This window comes from Anoplolepis gracilipes, chromosome 9 (assembly GCF_047496725.1).
Source record: "Anoplolepis gracilipes chromosome 9, ASM4749672v1, whole genome shotgun sequence".
NCBI lineage: Eukaryota > Metazoa > Arthropoda > Insecta > Hymenoptera > Formicidae > Anoplolepis > Anoplolepis gracilipes.
Genome location: NC_132978.1, coordinates 1,136,102 through 1,154,422, shown reverse-complemented (window position 1 = coordinate 1,154,422; position 18,321 = coordinate 1,136,102). Strand labels below are relative to the sequence as shown.

General features: G+C 32.3%; 2 protein-coding genes across 3 annotated transcripts in view; both read left to right on the top strand.

Moving 5' to 3' along the window:
* The window catches only part of LOC140669361 (uncharacterized), a 162,436-nt gene extending 148,705 nt beyond the window's left edge, over positions 1 to 13,731 (top strand). The window contains exon 7 of one of the 2 annotated variants that reach the window (XM_072899148.1): positions 13,625 to 13,731. The gene's annotated coding sequence lies outside the window, so the exon portion shown is untranslated. Of the gene's footprint in view, positions 1 to 8,763; positions 8,999 to 13,624 lie in introns of those variants that run through there. The other variant, XM_072899147.1, reaches the window with a different exon arrangement.
* Positions 13,732 to 13,897: 166 nt separating this feature from the next.
* Positions 13,898 to 18,149, top strand: Dnk (deoxynucleoside kinase). Its single transcript, XM_072899139.1, is given in 5 exon segments — positions 13,898 to 14,060; positions 16,403 to 16,602; positions 16,887 to 17,136; positions 17,246 to 17,518; positions 17,521 to 18,149. Coding segments are annotated over 5 exon segments (786 nt in total). The 5' UTR covers positions 13,898 to 14,047; the 3' UTR covers positions 17,571 to 18,149.
* The last annotated feature ends 172 nt before the right edge of the window (positions 18,150 to 18,321 follow it).

Here is an 18,321-nt window from a genome sequence, read left to right as displayed (position 1 = left end):
TAGCAACGTTAGATAGTGGCGAGAGCAAAGCTTATGTTTGTTTCTCTGTTATATAGCCTCCGTAGGCCATGCATATTACAAATCGAATTGCGTTGGAATTGTACCAGTAACAATTGCTTTATTCTGAAGTGTATATATACATGCCTAAACGTACATATATATCTACATGCATACCTATATTACATACATCGAATATCGCATGTGCGTTCACGCGGGCCCTTCGTTTCACCACGAGTCTCCGATCTTTCCGCCTCCGGAAAGGCAACACCATGCCGAGTTTGGCTGGAATGTGAGCTAGCATAAACGCGCGCATAGGGGTGGGTTTCTGGCGTATCATCGCACGGACGATTACGCGATGCCAAGCCTGATGCACCAGGGGATTGAAAACGCAGAGGAACTCTACAGCAGTTTCGCTGACCGAGGGTGGAGCGCGAACTCCGTTGGGTTTCCGGAGCGAAGCCCCGGAGGGTCAGGAATGCATTCTGAAAGGGACAGGCGTGTTTCGAGCCGCGTGACAGACGGATGTATCGAGTTGTATGCTTGTTTGTCCAGGGGCGCCATTGTGTCCCCGGGCAGTTTCCAACGTGTGCCACGATTCCCTGCCTGTCACGCGTCCTGTTTTGCTTCTACAGCAAGAAAGTATTCTGAGATCCTCCTCTACAAGGATCAGACTTAATGTTTTGCTCCCCACGAAAACGACTCTTGAAAACAAAATTCTCGAATAGAACGAAGAGATTGACGCTGAATCACATTCCGAAGTCTTTATAAATATATTTTCCGTTGGTTAAGAGTATTTCGAATTCTCTGGATCAGATTTGACGTTTATTTTTCGAAAGCGAAAGATTCTTGTAAACAAAATTCTTGAATAGATAGATCGAGATGAGTATATACATTTTTCAAGTGGTATCTTTAGTAACTATATTTGATTTTCTTTTTCTCTAGTCCAAAAATCATTCTACATCATTTAGAAAAAACTAGATTATCTTCTATTAGGATGCTTATTTATTCAAGCACACCATCATATCCTCTGATACGTACTATGAATTTTTGCTTGTCATGCGGGTGTTTGTTATTCCTGCAACTTGAAAATATTCTATTTCATCCTCGACTATAAAATCACAAAATTTGTATTTATTCCATTTTCATTTTACAAGAAACAAATACTTAATTTCAATTTTCCTTAATTTCTACTTTCCAAGTATATAGAGTACATTAATATACGTCCAAACTTAGCATACGCTTTATTATACGATTATTATTATTGCTGCTATTATTTTCCGTCCTCATTACTCCGTTACCACTATTAGTCACTGGGGGGTTAAGCTCATTAGACGAATTTGCTAGGCGCATTTGCGTCATGTAAGTAGCTCGCAACCCGAGGCCCGAGAAACGAGGATTTTCGCGCTGTCCCTCGCGAGGGCACGCGTTTCGTTTCGCATACTCATTTCCGCCAGCGTAAACTTCCTATAAATAAAATGCACGCTTCCATCGTTTCCGTTCAAATTTCATGTCGTTACGAAAAGCGCGCTGATGCAGAGCCGCGCGCAGGTTTTACGGCGCGCGTAATTTTCTCTAGCCTTGGTGCTTCGGTTCGCAGCCTCTCTATTTCGAGACTCTCGTTGTCGTTTCGCTCTCCCTCGCTGGATACCACATCGGTAACCCTCCTCTCGTTTCACCCGAACGACGAGCGCACCCGCGCAAATGCGTGCCACATAGCACTTGGGACTTTTCACCGACCGAGTTGCCTTCGAGCTCAATGCCCTGCGCAAGTAATTACCCGGAAAAGCGTTGCAAATCGCATAATCGCTGATGCGATAATATGTCGTTATTAAAAATATCGTAGGTAAATACACAACTTGTAGGTATATACTTTATATTTTAATCTCGGAAATTTACCGTTTCGAAAAACAGCAACAAGTTTGTGGATGTCTTAATTGAGGAATGAAATCTAAATTAATTAAATGAGTGTTATTAAAATTATAATCAAATTTCTGAAGAAATCTATAATTATTTCTCTATAATTTATCGTTATATAATTTTAAAATGTTACTAATGCAATTTAAAAACCTACATATATTCTTGAGCACAATTTTTACGAGAGACAATCAAATAAATATTTAAAATAAAAACGTTAATTGTTATAGAAAGATAAATATTTATGCTTCAATTCGATGAAACGGCTGTTTTGCTGCTAGAACAGATACGATGGATTTTATTTCATCGGTGATTTTAATATTATTTTTCATGGGGCTGCAGTTTATTTAGTCAAATGAATCTCTTTCCGCTCCGTCATCGATTTATTTACACGTAAATGAAGTAAATACGCGAACACTCGGTGTAATTGATATGAGCACTCTAGAGAACTCTTGAGATTCTTATCGGTTTCAACTATATCTTTGTTTCACTCGTGTATATATCTTAATAAATTACTTTGTAAAAAGTGCTTTTAATTTATAAAAAATTTGTTTAAAAAAATCTATAAAAAATTTGTTTGAGTAAATATAATTGATATTAAAGAGAAATATAAAAGTTAAAGGGGCGTTAATAAAACGAATCAATATAAAATGGTAGTGAATTACTGAAGTGTATATTTAACTTATATTAATATGTTTTTACAAATTACAAATTGCAGTATGAAATTTATATTATTTTATTACTGTTATTAATATTATTTTATATACAAAGCAGAGCATTGTTTTTGAATTATAAAGCATAAAATTTAAAAATAATATAATTGATAATATTTTATAAATACTATAATGTTTAATATATATGCTTTTTATATTCTCTAATATATATATATATATTGCACTATTTTTTTACTGTCTGCCTTTTAGCGTCGATAATATACATTGACATTCTTGTTTAATGGTATTTCAATTAATAACTCACGCCGCTCCTATCTCGAATATTCAATGCCACGTGACGCTTATCTCACGATTCATTGATGGGATTCGAATATCATTCGTTTTGATGCCTATCTTGCATCGCACGCTCGCGCGGTGCATCTATTTGTCCACGATATTACAGTTGGCGAATGGATACATCCCCTCGCCCAACTTGGCTCAGCTGTCCCTATAAACGATCCCTTTCGTAGACGTCAATGCGGTTACACGTACGTGCATTTCGCAGCGTTGTGGCAGCGTGCTTCAGCGGGCGATAAACACGACCGAGAAAAGGCAGATCGATATCTCGCGACCCTGCATCGACAGATGAGGTCCCGCGCGATATCCCTTCCTAGGTATAAGGTATAAATTATAGAATTATATAGAGAGAGAGAGGGAGAAAGAGAATTGTTACGAATTGCCAGCGTAATTTATGAATACTCGTGGGTGGTCTCCCCCACTCTCTCTTCCCCCGGTTGTACACGTTTTATCTCGCTTCTGCACGTTTGTCAAATAAAATAAAGCCATTATTGGGTCAGCGCGACGTGAAATGTCATTGTGACATCGGCAAACATCAAGTAATCTCGCGAAAATTAAATACATTTTATTGAAATTTAATTTCAGTTTTACGTGTTTCATGTATTTTTTTTAAACATATTATATCCATCGCAAATTTGATAAATTCCAAGATATCCATTTGTTTTTCATTTGTTTCATTTGAAAATTTTTTTTATTTTTGCCCAGGTGAAAAATTTGTGATTATCCAATGTAGATAGATAGACTTAACTCGCTTCGTAAATAAACGAAATCCAAGAAGATCTGGCTGAAGATCTTGAAGGGACCTGAAAGGGAGATTTTTCTTTACCGTTTTTTATCGCATTGAAAACGTAATATAGTATTAAAGAACTGTTGCGCGTACAAAAACGCTAATGCTCTTTCTTTTGCAGCTTCGAACATAAAACAGAAATAGACTTTAAATTGTATTCAGAGAAATGCATCTTTTATATATTATTTATTCGAGGAACAAAGCTCGTTAACAGTAATAATAAAGTTAACGTATCCGTAATGATTATAAATATAATTGGTGATTGTAAATATTGATTATTAACTTTCATACGTAATTACTTATTTAGATCCAGAAAGGCGTTACGCCTTCTTGATTTCCTAGAAGATTAATCGTCCTTATGCGGGTTACGAAAATGACTCTTCCGGTTCAAAGCGTCGGCGTAAGATCGTAAATTATTACTTCCAATTTATATCCCTCGGATAAACGGTGATACTAAAGCTCAGTTATTACCATCCGACTCATTTTATTAACAGGATAATGTACGTTATGTTCATATATTCATATCTTTTATGTACGATGGAATTAAATCCACATTCCTTTTTGTGAATTGATAATATCAGCCTGAAAATTTAAAAGAAAATTTTTTATATTTTAGTTATGAATAAATTTAATTATATATTATGGAAATTTTTTGTCTACTTCCTAGTAATTTTCAGTAGATTTCAAATTAAGTTATAATTTATAACTTCATTATATTACTGTATATATTTCTTTATTTAGATTTGAGAAAATGTTAAGTTATAGCAAAGTTATAGAATTAGAAGAGCTTTTTCGTGGAAATGATTATATGTGAAAATTTGGAACGTACGTCGCGTACAATGTGAATTACGCAGAAATGATCGACGCTCATTCTCTATGAAGCGTCGACGAAACGCCTAAACGTTTATTGCATCTGGCACTTAGTTGACGTTGCGCATAGGCAGGCACCTACAAAGCACTTACTGAAAATGGACTCTCTTATTAGTGACTCACGAAAATGTCCATGTTCTTCTAGACGAGTCGGCTAGCACGAAATGTCGACGATGACTAAGAAGTATCAAGACTGATCGATATCACCATAAATGCAACGAGGCGAGCGATTCAAGGGTGACGGATATCCGTTATCGTTAACGTTCATGGTGCACTTCGCCGTTTTCTTCCCGTCACGGATGATCAATTAATCACGTGGCATTTTTTCACGTCGAATCCGGGAAGCGAGCTCTATATCTACGACTTGTTGACGTAGACTTTGTTAAATATTAATTACACTTGCGCTCAGCATTTGCTTTATCGTGTTCACCGGGCAAAGTCTAGTACGGTAAATTTTGACGAACCTTCTTAATTTTTTCATGGAAGTGTGACTCGGTTTCTTTCTCACGCTTCTTCTGATTAATTAATCATTTCTTAGGCGTCGCAATCAGAAATATAGCAGCTTATTTTTAATATAATTTTTTCGTATCACCTTTGCAATGATTTGAAATTCTAGTCTCTCTCTATAGACTTAGATAATAAACTCACAAATTTTCAATTGAGACGTGTGTTTTAATTGTGACATGTTGTGTATTACGCATTTTTCCTCGTATATTTCATAATAAAAGGCAGAATATATTGCTGTATTTATTCGTCGCATTTTCATCAAGATATACTTTTGACCGAAGATGGGGATCCTGCATCAAGCGACTTGTCGATCTCATTTTCGTGAATACGATACATAGTTACATTTCGTAAAGCGATGAGTCACACTTACCATATCGTGACGCACGCTGCATTATTTTTATGGTGTTTTCGCGTGGGTGTTTTTGCTATGATTCACGAGCAAGGCTTTTCTCGCCACCCTCATTCGGATTGTAAAGCATCCCCCTCTTGTGCCCCTTTCCTTTCTGACATTTCTACGTGTCGTTTGCGCAAATGAATCGTTAGGAATCCCACACGGACTCACATAGCGCATCACCCTAGTTGATTATTCCAGGTGGTATGCGCGATTTTGATTAGCCGTAAATACATTCAGTGATTCTCGTGGGACGTATCGAGGTGCTTGCCTGCGTGTTGCTCGGGGAAATGCGTTTGTTAGCGATCCGCACGATGACAGTAATTTATTCCGCTGTCCGCGCGTTCGCGAATTTATCGATTTCGATACTAGAATTGCTGTCACTACGCTAGTTTATGAACGCCTCTTGTGTTAATAGATGGTCAAATTCCATGTAGTATTAAATTTTTTTTTAATATTATGAAAAGTTTTCTGATAAGGACACACAACTATGATTTTTATATTATTATATAACATTTCTTTATATTAATCTCAAATACGTTGCTTATTTTAATATTATAACAATCTTTAGCGTTACAAAAGGAAGAAAAAGAAAAAGATTACCACATATTATAACGTATATTATATTTTTCCGTTTTCTTCTTAAAAGATCTTTGACTTTGGACATTACTTATATATTCTACATTCATTTCACTGAACCATGCGGTTAACAAGAAGCATGCAAGGCATGAATGTTTGCTTTGAAACCGAAAGTTTACTTTGAGTTTAAACTCTGCTTGGTATGACAAAAAAACGGGGAACTGTATATATATATATATATATTCTCATTCTCTCTCAGAACATAAACTCACATGAATATGAACCTCGTATGAATCTTGTAAGTAAGAGAACGTTCTATCTTTATTCAAGTGATATATAAGCCCATTATACAATAGGTATATTTGAACATGAACTCTTACCATGAGACCAAACTTAGACCTTACTATAAAAGTTTCTTACGAAACATAAAGTGCTCATATTCCACATTTCTGAAACATCAATTTTTATAACATTGTAGTTACGATCCAATATTTTTTCTGTTTCTGTTTGTTCCATTATTTTTTTATTACTTTCTACAATTTTTTTTTCTGATGATGAAATATATCTGATCGAGATCACCCAGTTAGAGTCAATGCACTTTTTGAAACGAGGCGAATGATTGTCCTTGAAGATTTTTATCTTCGATAAATCTGGAAATTACGACGAGAGCCACGCGCGACTCACCCGGCTGACTTCGAGAGCACTAATGCATCGATAAATCTCGCAGTGTTTCAAGACGTCCATTCAATCTACCGACACATACTGCGTCTTCGATGCTGCGTATGTGTCCACGTATGCGTGTAGGACACGCACGTGTCCCTATTCCGTCACATTTCTCGTTGGCGCTTAACATCTTTCGTTCTCACTTAGCGGCATGAGGTCCTTTTCTTCTCGGTCATCTGTAAACGGACGCCATTAAATGAGGAAGGAATAAACTCGCGGCATGAAATTAATGAGGAAAAGAAAGCGGCTAGATCAAGACAAGCAATGAAAGAAAAAAATAATAGCGACTTCGTTAGAGAAACATTTCTTTTATGAAGCATCAAAGAGAAATATTGTGTCATAAAGAAAATATTTAATTAATTTAAGTAAGTTTTTTTAGAACATTTTAATTTTTAAAATTAATAAAACAATAAAAATTTATTATATGTATATATATATATATATATATATATATATATATATATATATATATATATATTATATATTATATGTACATATAGTTATTTATTTAGTTTTACTTTGAATTTATAAATAAATTCGCACGTGTTTTCTCTCTCAATAACAATTTAATATTTCCTGCTAAAAAATTAATTCCAAGTTTGATATCATTATTACTCTGTATATTACAAAGTTGTCTTGTAAAAAATCATCAATTTAATTCGGACAAAATTTTTTTCCGTTCGAGAAATATACCTGTTTCGGTATTTCGCTCGTGCGACTCAATTGGCACGCGTGAAAATAATGCCACGTGTAAAAGAACTAGAGAAAATAGCAGTCGAGAAAAATAAGACAACGGCTACATACAGACGGCTGTAACGGGAGAAACAAGGGATGCCAATGGGGGACGCGTCGTTTCACGTTCTGGCGCCGAGTATCTAGCATTCCCGAAATCTTTGAGTTTACGCGGCTCGTTCCTTTTGCGTTTTGTCCGTGTGTATGAGACATAAAGTGATTTTTTTTTTTCTTTTTTTCGTCCACTCGCTTTTAACTCGACAAGTTGAGTGAGAAAGATGTAGACGCCATCGGCGCGCACGAGAAGCGAGCGAAATAAAAGAGAGTGGCGAACTTTTTAATAATTTTAGCCATCGTGTGAAAACTTATGTGGAACATCCGATGATCGGACGTAAGTTATAATGTTTTACAATATCAACTTTCTTGAAAGCTGTGTTATTCCGTGTGAGATATGAAAGAAACGAAATCACGAGGCTATATTTAAAATCCAAAATAATAGGCTTTTTTTATTCGGATGCAGAACGAAAAATTGTGTGTTATATATATATTGTATACATGAGTTTTTATACATATATATGCGACAGCAATGGATATACATATGTAAATAGTAATAGTATATTTGATTGCTTATTTAAAATGTGTTAAGTGGATTGTATTTAAATGGTGATTTTTTTTTTTGAAAGCAATAATTGAGCATACTCTATGATATACTACATATACATATAATGTTTTGTATAAATAATTCTACACTAAAAAAGTAAAATTCATTTTTCTTACGCATTTGTATGTGAAAATTAGTTATTTGTATTTCTACAGATTAATATAATAGATTTATTATAATTGACAATTACATATCACATTTTACATTATAATGGTATTACGACATCAGTTCCTTTGAGAAATCCACTTAGATGAGTGCTTTGAAGTCATCTTACAACATTTTCCAAACTTCATTTAGTCTCGTGATATTTTAGGAAGTTCTATTTCCTCAAAATCTTAAATGTTTTATTTTCTAAAAAGAATATATTAAAAATATTTTAGACAGTTATGTTATAAAATAAAAAATAACCACTTTTTTATTATGTGAATTAATTAATTCACTATTCATTTTTAAAAGTCAAAATTTTGGGTACTTTAGATAAATGTCAAATGAGAGGATAAAAAAAATTGTGCAACGATTGAAAATTGCAGTTTTTTCAATCGATCAGTGTCGATAAAAATGTCAAATAATATATTATGCAATTTTTAAGCAAAAGATGATGGAGAAGATAATGGAGAGGAGCTTGCAAAGTCGTCGACACAGGGCGATCCGCAGAGAATATGTCGCAAGCTTGCATGCTAAAGAGGGATCAGAGGAGGCCAAAAGGAGCAGGACAATCTTGGGGGGGAAACGAAGGGACCGTGCAGCGGAATGTGTGATTTCGCTACGAGATTGGACTAAACATTTGCCGCCTGGAATCGCCAAAATAGAGGCATGCACCTGTCCCGCTAGAAAAGGAAAAGCTACGTATCTTCTTCATTTCTCCCTCTTCGTGTTTCTCCGCTTCTCTATCTCTTTTTCGTCTCTTCCCTGCTTTATCCAACCGCTTTCGGTCTATCTGTTCCAACTCGCTCTCACGAAACATGTCTTCTCACGCTTTTTTTTTTCTCTTCTCTTGCTTCGTTTCAGAGATTCGTTCCTCATCGTTTTCAGCAGTCCATGTCTTTTCCTTCATATTCCTTCGTCAGAACTTTGCAGTTCTCCCTTTCCTCGCTCCCTTTTCTTCTGCGTTGCTCTTTATGTTGCATCTTCTTCTCTCTGTACGCTGTTTGGCTGTGCACGCCATAACGCTATTTCTGTCGACACATGCAGTGAACGTTGTAAGTCGCTTAACGCGCGCTGGACACTATCGGATATGAAGTATCTGACGTCTAGTTCCCAATAAAATGCACATCAAAGTATCAAGACACCTTCGTGCGCGCATTAATTCATTTAACGTCTAATAATAGTTTTCTATTATACTCTTTACGTGCTGAATGTAATTTATTATAAAAAAGTATCGTCGTGTATTTATATCTTTAAATATCTTTTTATTATATCATAAATATATTTTTCGTTATTTCTTTATTTCGAACTCTTTATTAAGTCCAAATCTAAATAATGATATCAGTGAATAACTTTCTTCGCAATTTCTCTTAATCTTAATAATGCAGAAATATTTGTATGCGTATTGTAATACTATTGCCAAGCTCAAAGTGTATAAAGATCCAAGGGTGCGCATGTTTTAGCAACTATATATAGTTCGACATGTGTTTTCGGACCTCGACGACCTCTGCACAGTCTCGATAATGCGAGGATTTTTTCTTTTGAAATCCGAAACGTCGGTAATGAGCGTAGCGCTCGCCAACAATTAGTCGACAGTTTTATTAGTCGGCGGTGTAAAATCAACTGTCTAAGTGGATTCTTGGGAATTAAAAGCGAGCGCAGATCTAAATTGTTTGTTGTTGCCCGCCGTCTAGTCAAAATTGCTATAAGGGTACTTTCAACTCGTAACTCGAAACGATCGCACGTAATTAAAACCTAAGGTCACTCGCAAATTGGTCAGAGTCAAAGGATTGCAACGTTAATGTGGCACATGTTCAACGAAAGATATTCTTTCGTTATATTTTTATGTTAAAAAGTTAGCGGAAATTATCGCACTTTTAATTATAAATTTTATTTTATAACTTTATATTTTTGAATGTAAAAAAAATTACTATGGCTTAAAAGAAAAATGCTAGAATTGAAAAAATTTTAAATGTTTAAAATTACATTGCACAATTATATATATTCTTATTTGCTAACATTAAGAGTATAGAAGTTGACATCATGAAACTGACATAGAAACTAATGAGAGTATAACTATAGCTCCATTCTGTGAATTGTATTCAGGAAGAAAAAGCTAAAGGCTGTTTTTTGAGACATTCTTTTTCACAATGACACTTTGTGTGACAACGGGGATTTTAGGAAGCATTTGTGCGTTTGTCCCACGAGAGCAAGTTGCAAGATGTCCCCGCTCTTGCCTTCTGTTCCAATCTTCCCGCGACTTTCAGGTTTCGTTTTTCCTTGAGACAAGATTCCGCTGGCAGGCGAGTATCAGTCAAAACACAGTATCACGTGGCATGAATCCATCCATTCTGTCATGGGAAACTCGCGGGAGAAAAGCTCTCGCTCAACGAAGATTGTCACTGTCAAATTTCTCGTATACGTGCTAGAAAAAAAAAAAATAAAAAAAGATTTGACGAAAGTACTGCGCCTTTCTCAGAAGTTCAACTCGACAATAAATCACAATCGAGTAAATACTAAGAACGGCAATAAAATTTCATGACATATTCAAAATGAATTTAAGGTAAATTTCCAAATAATTCATTAGCAATAATATATATAAAATATTCTACATATTTATTTTATTAATTTTTTGACTGTTATATTATATACATATATGTATATGTAATTTTTTATGAACACATAACTTTATTTTTTGAAAGATGTTTTTTAAACGAATAAAACAATGCGGAAGCCACGTAACGTTCTATGAAATGCTGCATGAGAAGAAAACGCATCTCTTATCATGGCAAATTTACTTCGCGAAATTTCTGATGCTACGAGGAAAACGAAGAGTCGTCGGATTCACGTCACTTGGATTTTCATTTTCCAAACTTGATACGGATTAAGACGACCAGTCGCGACGTTAGTGAAATTGCATAAAACTGTGATGCAGAATGACACACTGACACTACAATTCGCGCGAGGTCACAACGATGGCAGAGAAGACATCGCTATCCAAATATAAACGAGTAAACGGATCAGTCTGCCGGCCGTCTGGTTATTTATCCCGCTTTTCCGAGATTATCCCGAGAACCCCTTGGCTGACCGTTCGGTTTTCCACAGGGCCGCATGAATGTAAAGGCACGCGATGAATAATCCGTGCCAGCCCTCAAGAAGAAGAACATTTTGTTGCAAAAAAACTTAGCAAATCAAAGAGCTAAGACATGTCCAGTACCAGAATTATAGAATCTTAATGCTTTCAGTTTCACATTTCAGAAGGAAATTGAAGAGTTTCTTTATGTGTGTACAAAAATTAAAAAAGATTAATTTTTTACAAAAATATAATATAAAAGTATAAAGGAATAAAAAAGAGAAATTTGATTAGAGAAAAATTGACAAAAGTCAAAATATTAATAATTGAAGTCACTCACGTGAAAGAGAATAGCTAATTATATTTGAGAAACTATTATTGTTTTAATAAAATTCGTGACATACATACCTTTAAACTTTTTGGCACTCATTTAGAAAGCAAGTCCCAAAATTTGGTCAAGAGAAAATTCATTCATAACTTATTCGAGTAAATATCATTCATAATATGGTTAATTAATGAATCGTACGTAAATGAACGTAGTACGTAATAATTGCTGGGACTATTCGTCCAGTTAAAATGTAGCTGATACTAAGATCATAGCAATTCCATTTACGCAAGGGACATGCTGCACTTCGCTAGTAAAGATAAGTTTATAAATACTCCGAGTTTCAAAATAGACACCGGACAGTTTGCGTACGTCGCAAAGCGCACGGAATCGTTCGGAACTCGACGGAAATTCAAATATCTCCAGGCATCCACCTTCAGTGATCTATGACGGGATAAGGGGCTCGGGCCAATTTCTCATCGCATTTATCTTCCAACAAAATTATGCTTAGTCGTTATGCAAAAATATGGTTGTATGAATACTTGAGATATGTTGTATTAACGAGATTATAAAGAATTAGAATCGAATTTAATAGAATTTCTATTAAAAATTTTTTATTTAATTAATAGTTCTCGTATCGTTAGTACACTTTTTCACAAATTTCAATAAACATAATCTAGCGTGTCTAAAATCTTACATTGATCACTTTTAGAGCTAAAGAAGCGTCTGTTTATTGATAGTTTTTCTAAGCTTATTTTTTGTATTATAAAATATATATTTTATGTTATAAAAAGTTGAAAACATCGCGTTAAAGATTCTGTTCTCTATAGAGGCATAAACGATATTAATGAGTCTAGTAAATCTAAAACAATTAGTTTTATGTTACTTTTATTGTTAAGAATTTTTTGTAGAAAATAATTTGTTTTTTCAATCATTCCGATTGTTTCACAATCGAATTGTTTAGTATCTAACATATCATTAAACTTGTTTACTGACGGACGAGATGATTAATAAAAGTATTTATCTAGCTATAATGATTTTGCGTCGGTCTCTTTCAAAGTCAAGAATTCTTCTTTATGACAGCTAGTCACACTCCCGGCCCAAATACCTCTTCGGTCTCGAATATACGGTTCCAGCTGTAACTAGGATCGCTATTATAAATCAAAAACGCGCCGCGCGTTTGTGCCACTTTTCGTCCATGGGGCGGTGCACTTTGACAGAAATTATGGTCGACCATATGCTGATGTAAGGATGTGTAGAAAGATCACTGAAATACGAACAAAGGCGCGTTTTTACAATCGTTAGTTCTTGTAATCATTTGAAGAATATCTTCGAAAATCTTAAGATGAAGTTGTCAACACATTTAAAATAATTTTTTAATCTCTTTTAAAATGTTCTTCCGAATTAAAAGAGCATCTCTGATTTTAAAAAATTTTTAATATTATGTTGATTTCAAAGTATTATATTTATTTATATATTATGGCTTTAATAAGCTGCGCAAACTAATTTACGTCATCGTTAAAATGTTCCAATAATTATTTTTTAATCTAAATATTTGTCAGAATAATATTTAATTAAACTAAAGTAATAATAAAGCTTTCCAACTTGTTTATCTTCTTAAAATTTAATTCTCTATAATCATCGTTGTTTTTATTACGTATTAAAAATATTTAATTATTGAAAAAAAAAAATATACATTATTAATAAATAATAGCACGTAAGAATATTTTAAATCGTTACTTACATTTTGTAATTTATAATATTAATATTTTATAAAATTCTAATATTTTCGCAAATGTCAATAATTAAACATACACTACGTCATATAAACTAATATATAATATGATATGAATGGTAATCTTACAATATTACATCACTCATTATGTGACATATTGCTTCTTCTTCTAGCCGCAATATTTGGTGAGAGGGCGTGAATGCACAGTGTCAGTTCTTCAGGCTACGTAACTACTACGAGATCAGCTGTTTTTGATGGTTCTGCTACTATTATTCTGATGGTAATGTCATCGACAATAATTTCTTTCTGATCAACCGTCGGTCAAGTAAACATTTCGTGTTTGATTAATTAGGATAAAAGAAATTTCTTTTTTCTTGATTAGTCAACCTATGTATAATATAATATTCTACTTTAGGAATAAATTTTAGAACGTGCAATCCAGTACACAAGATGCTGTCACGTGTATTCAATCGTATGACGTGCGCACGCTCAGAATTCAGTCGCGTCAGAAATACGCAAGAAATGATAGCCGCATAGCGTCGTTGACGAATTTTCTGCCAAATTTCAAGTACTTTGCACTCGTTTAGGCTGCAACGATGGCTTCTGTCGGTGAGTACGTTATCTGATAACATATCATTGCAATGCTAGATGGTATTGCGTGAATAACTCATGCCGGTATGTTTAACCTTAAAGCTGACGTATCATTTTAACCCTATCGATATTTTAACAATATCCCGAAGACCTTAATCAATTAAAAATAATATTTTTTAAAAATGTTTACTTTTTTAACTTTTATTGTGATATGTATATATGATTATTTCCAAGGATATATACATAAATTTTTGTTTTTTCAAGCACTTTGAAACAGTCGAGACTCTGACAAGCATTAAAACTATATGCGATCAAGAGCAAAACAAAAAAAATGCTTGCCTTACAAGTGTTAATTATTAACATAACTACAATGACAAATTGATATATCGTTATGAATCATTGGCGGAAAGACATAAATTGCATAAAATTACTACTGCACTGTGTTGTATCGTTGCGTCATTCTTTAATTAACTATATTTATAACCGTGTCAACAAACGCAACTTACACAAACGCAGATGCCGGCATCAGTGATGTAATTAGCTAAAACTTTCGAGACATTCGATAATTTATTAACGATTAATAATTTTTATGCAGAAATGTACGTATAAGATTTTGTCCAGAATTTATAATTTCATAAAATGTAATTACAATTTTAAATCCTTTTTTTATTAATATTGATTCTAAATTTTATATCAATCCCCTTGTCATAAATTTTGTTTACAAATTTTACACCTTTTCTTTCTTAATTACATATCTAATCGATAGACACGTAATTAAGGTTCGATCAAACATTTTATTAATCATTTATTAGTACTACTTATTGTTAAAATCAATTGAAGATTAACAACACATATATACATATATATAGCCCAATATTCCTGTACAAATAAAATCTGAAATTTGGAAAAGTCTGGGAAAGGGAGAATTATTTTTTCTACTAACAATAGTCAAATATTACCACGTGTATACATAAGTGCCACGTGTGTTCATTTTCGTTGCACTTTGTACACTTAAAATAAAATCATTGAAGGAAGAAAGAGAGAAGGGAGAAAGAACAGTTACAACGAACATATGATCCGTTGAAGATGTCGCTTTTGCGTTTATTTTGGCGGGAAAGTTACGCGGGAGTCTCTTGTCCGCTGTCCATAGTGATTAGTGTGGTCTGATCATCTGACATGTGTATAGCTCCTTACAAGGAAGAATAGAAAATTAGCCATTTCTCGCCAATAATTTGTTCGTAATGTAAACCAGTGACCAAGGAATTCCGTAATATTTGTTTTTACTCAAGTTTTCGTTGAATTATTCACGTAACGTTAAATTCTTGTTATAAACAAGTAAATATCAGGTTTTACATAATTTTACATAATTATTATTTGGTAAGTAACGAAATATCACACTGATATTGAGTGAAAGTTAGTGTACCATTGTTTAATTGAATTTATTATTAAAAATTACTATATATTTTTTTTTTATTTTATATATGTAAAAAAAATATATATATATTTTATTATTTTCTTCTATAAATAATAAGTTGTATCTTTTACAAAAGTTATCTTACAATTAATTTATTTTTTTCTTTTTTCTTATTAAATTGTAACAAAGATAATTCTTCGCATTATTACTTTAATTATATTTTACAAAAGTTGTCCATGCATTCATTGTAACATATTTACTGTTTATATGAAACATACGAATTATAAATATTTTTATGTTTATATACTTATCGATGTATACTTAAAGTATTTGTCATATAAAACTTTTTTGAAAACAGAATATCGAACTAAACATTTACTGATTCAAAACAATGTTAATAAACAAAAATCTTTTTTTTAATGTCCTCAATATTTAAAATCATATATGCTTTTAAAAATTGATAAATTCTTATTATCTTATACCACTACAATATATGCATTTTACTATAAAATGTGTATCATTAATAATAATATTATCAGTATATTTATAGGACATGCGAACATGATATAATTTCTGAAAAAGATTTTTCTAACTAAATTTTTAAAAATGAAAATAGAATTGCTTAATTGATACATATTTAAGTTGATATTAATAATGATGAATATGAAATTATAAAGAAAGTTAAAATGATGAAATAGAACAAACATGTCAAGAATCTGATTGCTGATTGTTATTCTTTTTATATTTATTTTGTTACATTATATAGTTTCAGTTACAATATATAATCATTTGAAACTTATCTACCCTGTTGATAAGCTAATTCTAGGTAAAGCTATCTTGTTTAAAGTTTACTGTTTCTCCTTGTGATATTTCTTACAAACTCAAAAGTATACTCTTTGCATATCCTCAGTATTAGATAATAACATCAAGTATATTGTCTGTGCAGGTAAAGCAACTCTTGAAGCTTTTATAAAAATGTCTGGTTCTGTTAGAAAATTGTATAAGCGTCCATTCACTGTATGTGTTGAGGGCAATATAGGAAGTGGTAAAACAACATTTCTAAGTCATTTCAAAAAATTTGATAATGTCACTGTATTTGAAGAACCAGTTGAACTTTGGCGTGATGTGTCTGGAACAAATTTACTGGTGTGACAAAATATTTTCATATATATTAAGTTGATAGTATAATTATTTAATATTTTCTGGTTGTATAATTTCATTGATTTATGAAGATTTTATATACTAGTAATAAAAAAATGCTACATTAAAGAAAATTATTTAACAGATTATTCAACATGAAATATAATATTTATACATTTTACTTTATTAAATATATGTTGTGTATAATATATTTTTAATGTCAAACTTTTATATATCAGATGATGATATTTAATAATAGAAATAATCAATATTATAATGATATATTCCAGGAATTAATGTACAGTGATCCGTCTCGCTATGCTTTCTTATTTCAATCTTATGTACAATTGACCATGCTACAATTACATACTTGTAAGACACCATCACCATATAAAATTATGGAGAGATCAGTCTATAGTGCAATGTGTTTTGTTGAAAATTTAAAACGTACAAATATATTACATAAAGCTGAAGTTACTATCTTAGAAGACTGGTACAATTGGTGTTTACAAAATGCCAATATAGAAACTAATTTAATAGGTAAACATAATTTTATATATTTATTGTTATTATATGTGATCAAAAAAGATATCATTATATTGTCATTATATTAATATATCTTTCTTATTTTCCTTTATTGCCTGAATAGTATATCTGAGGACAACACCCGAGATTGTGTACAACAGAATGAAACAACGAGGTCGGAAGGAGGAGAATGCAGTTTCATTGGAATTTCTGAAGCAAATCCATCAGATTCATGATGACTGGCTTTATCATCAAACTCTAAAGCCGGTACCAGCGCCGATTATAATCATAAATGGTGATCGAGAACTGCATGAAATGGTAGAGGAATTTGATAAGTGTAAAAATGAAATTTTTAACACAGCAATAGAGGATAACGATGTAAATAACACGATAATTACAAACCGACAAATTGCGTGCTACCAGAAATTAAAACCGGAAACTTAGATTAAAATGTAAAGAATAAAAGAGCAAAAAAGTTGAGTTTAATTTATATGGTTAAAATTAATATGTCATGCATTTAAGTTGATTAATTTTTGCATATAAAAAAAAGTTTGGACATTGTGACATAATTTTACTGTTGCATATATATATATATATATATTATATACACATACATTCTTTTCATATTTTTGTATGATAGTATATATGATGTTTGACTGATATAAAATATTTTAATAAGATTGTTTCACACTCACTGGGTTTTTATTACCGGTGTTTAAATTACAAAATTAATTTGTCACATTTAAATTATAAAAAAAACCATCACATTTGTGATGCACCAGTTATTTCATTGATTATTGACATTTTTAAAAGAATTTTAAAAGTAAATATTTGCATTTATAATTTCTCTGTGTATGTGTGATATTAGATGTTATTATATTTAAATGAGTACAAAATGATGTATAAATTAATTTCGAATATATGCTTTAATTAGAAAATATACATATCTCGAAGAAAGATTATGCGTAAGAAGATAAACATGTACAAAAAACTTAAGAATATTATACGTAAAAAAGCGGCAATAAAAATTATTAGAAAGATTAATAATATTAAATATATTAAAAAATATTTTCTATGTTTTAATGTTTCATAAAACAATTGGAGAAAAAAATTACCCAAACATACTTAAGAATATGTATATTTTAACTTATCTAAAATATCGAAATTTTAAATATAATCATAATATATAATCTGGAAGTA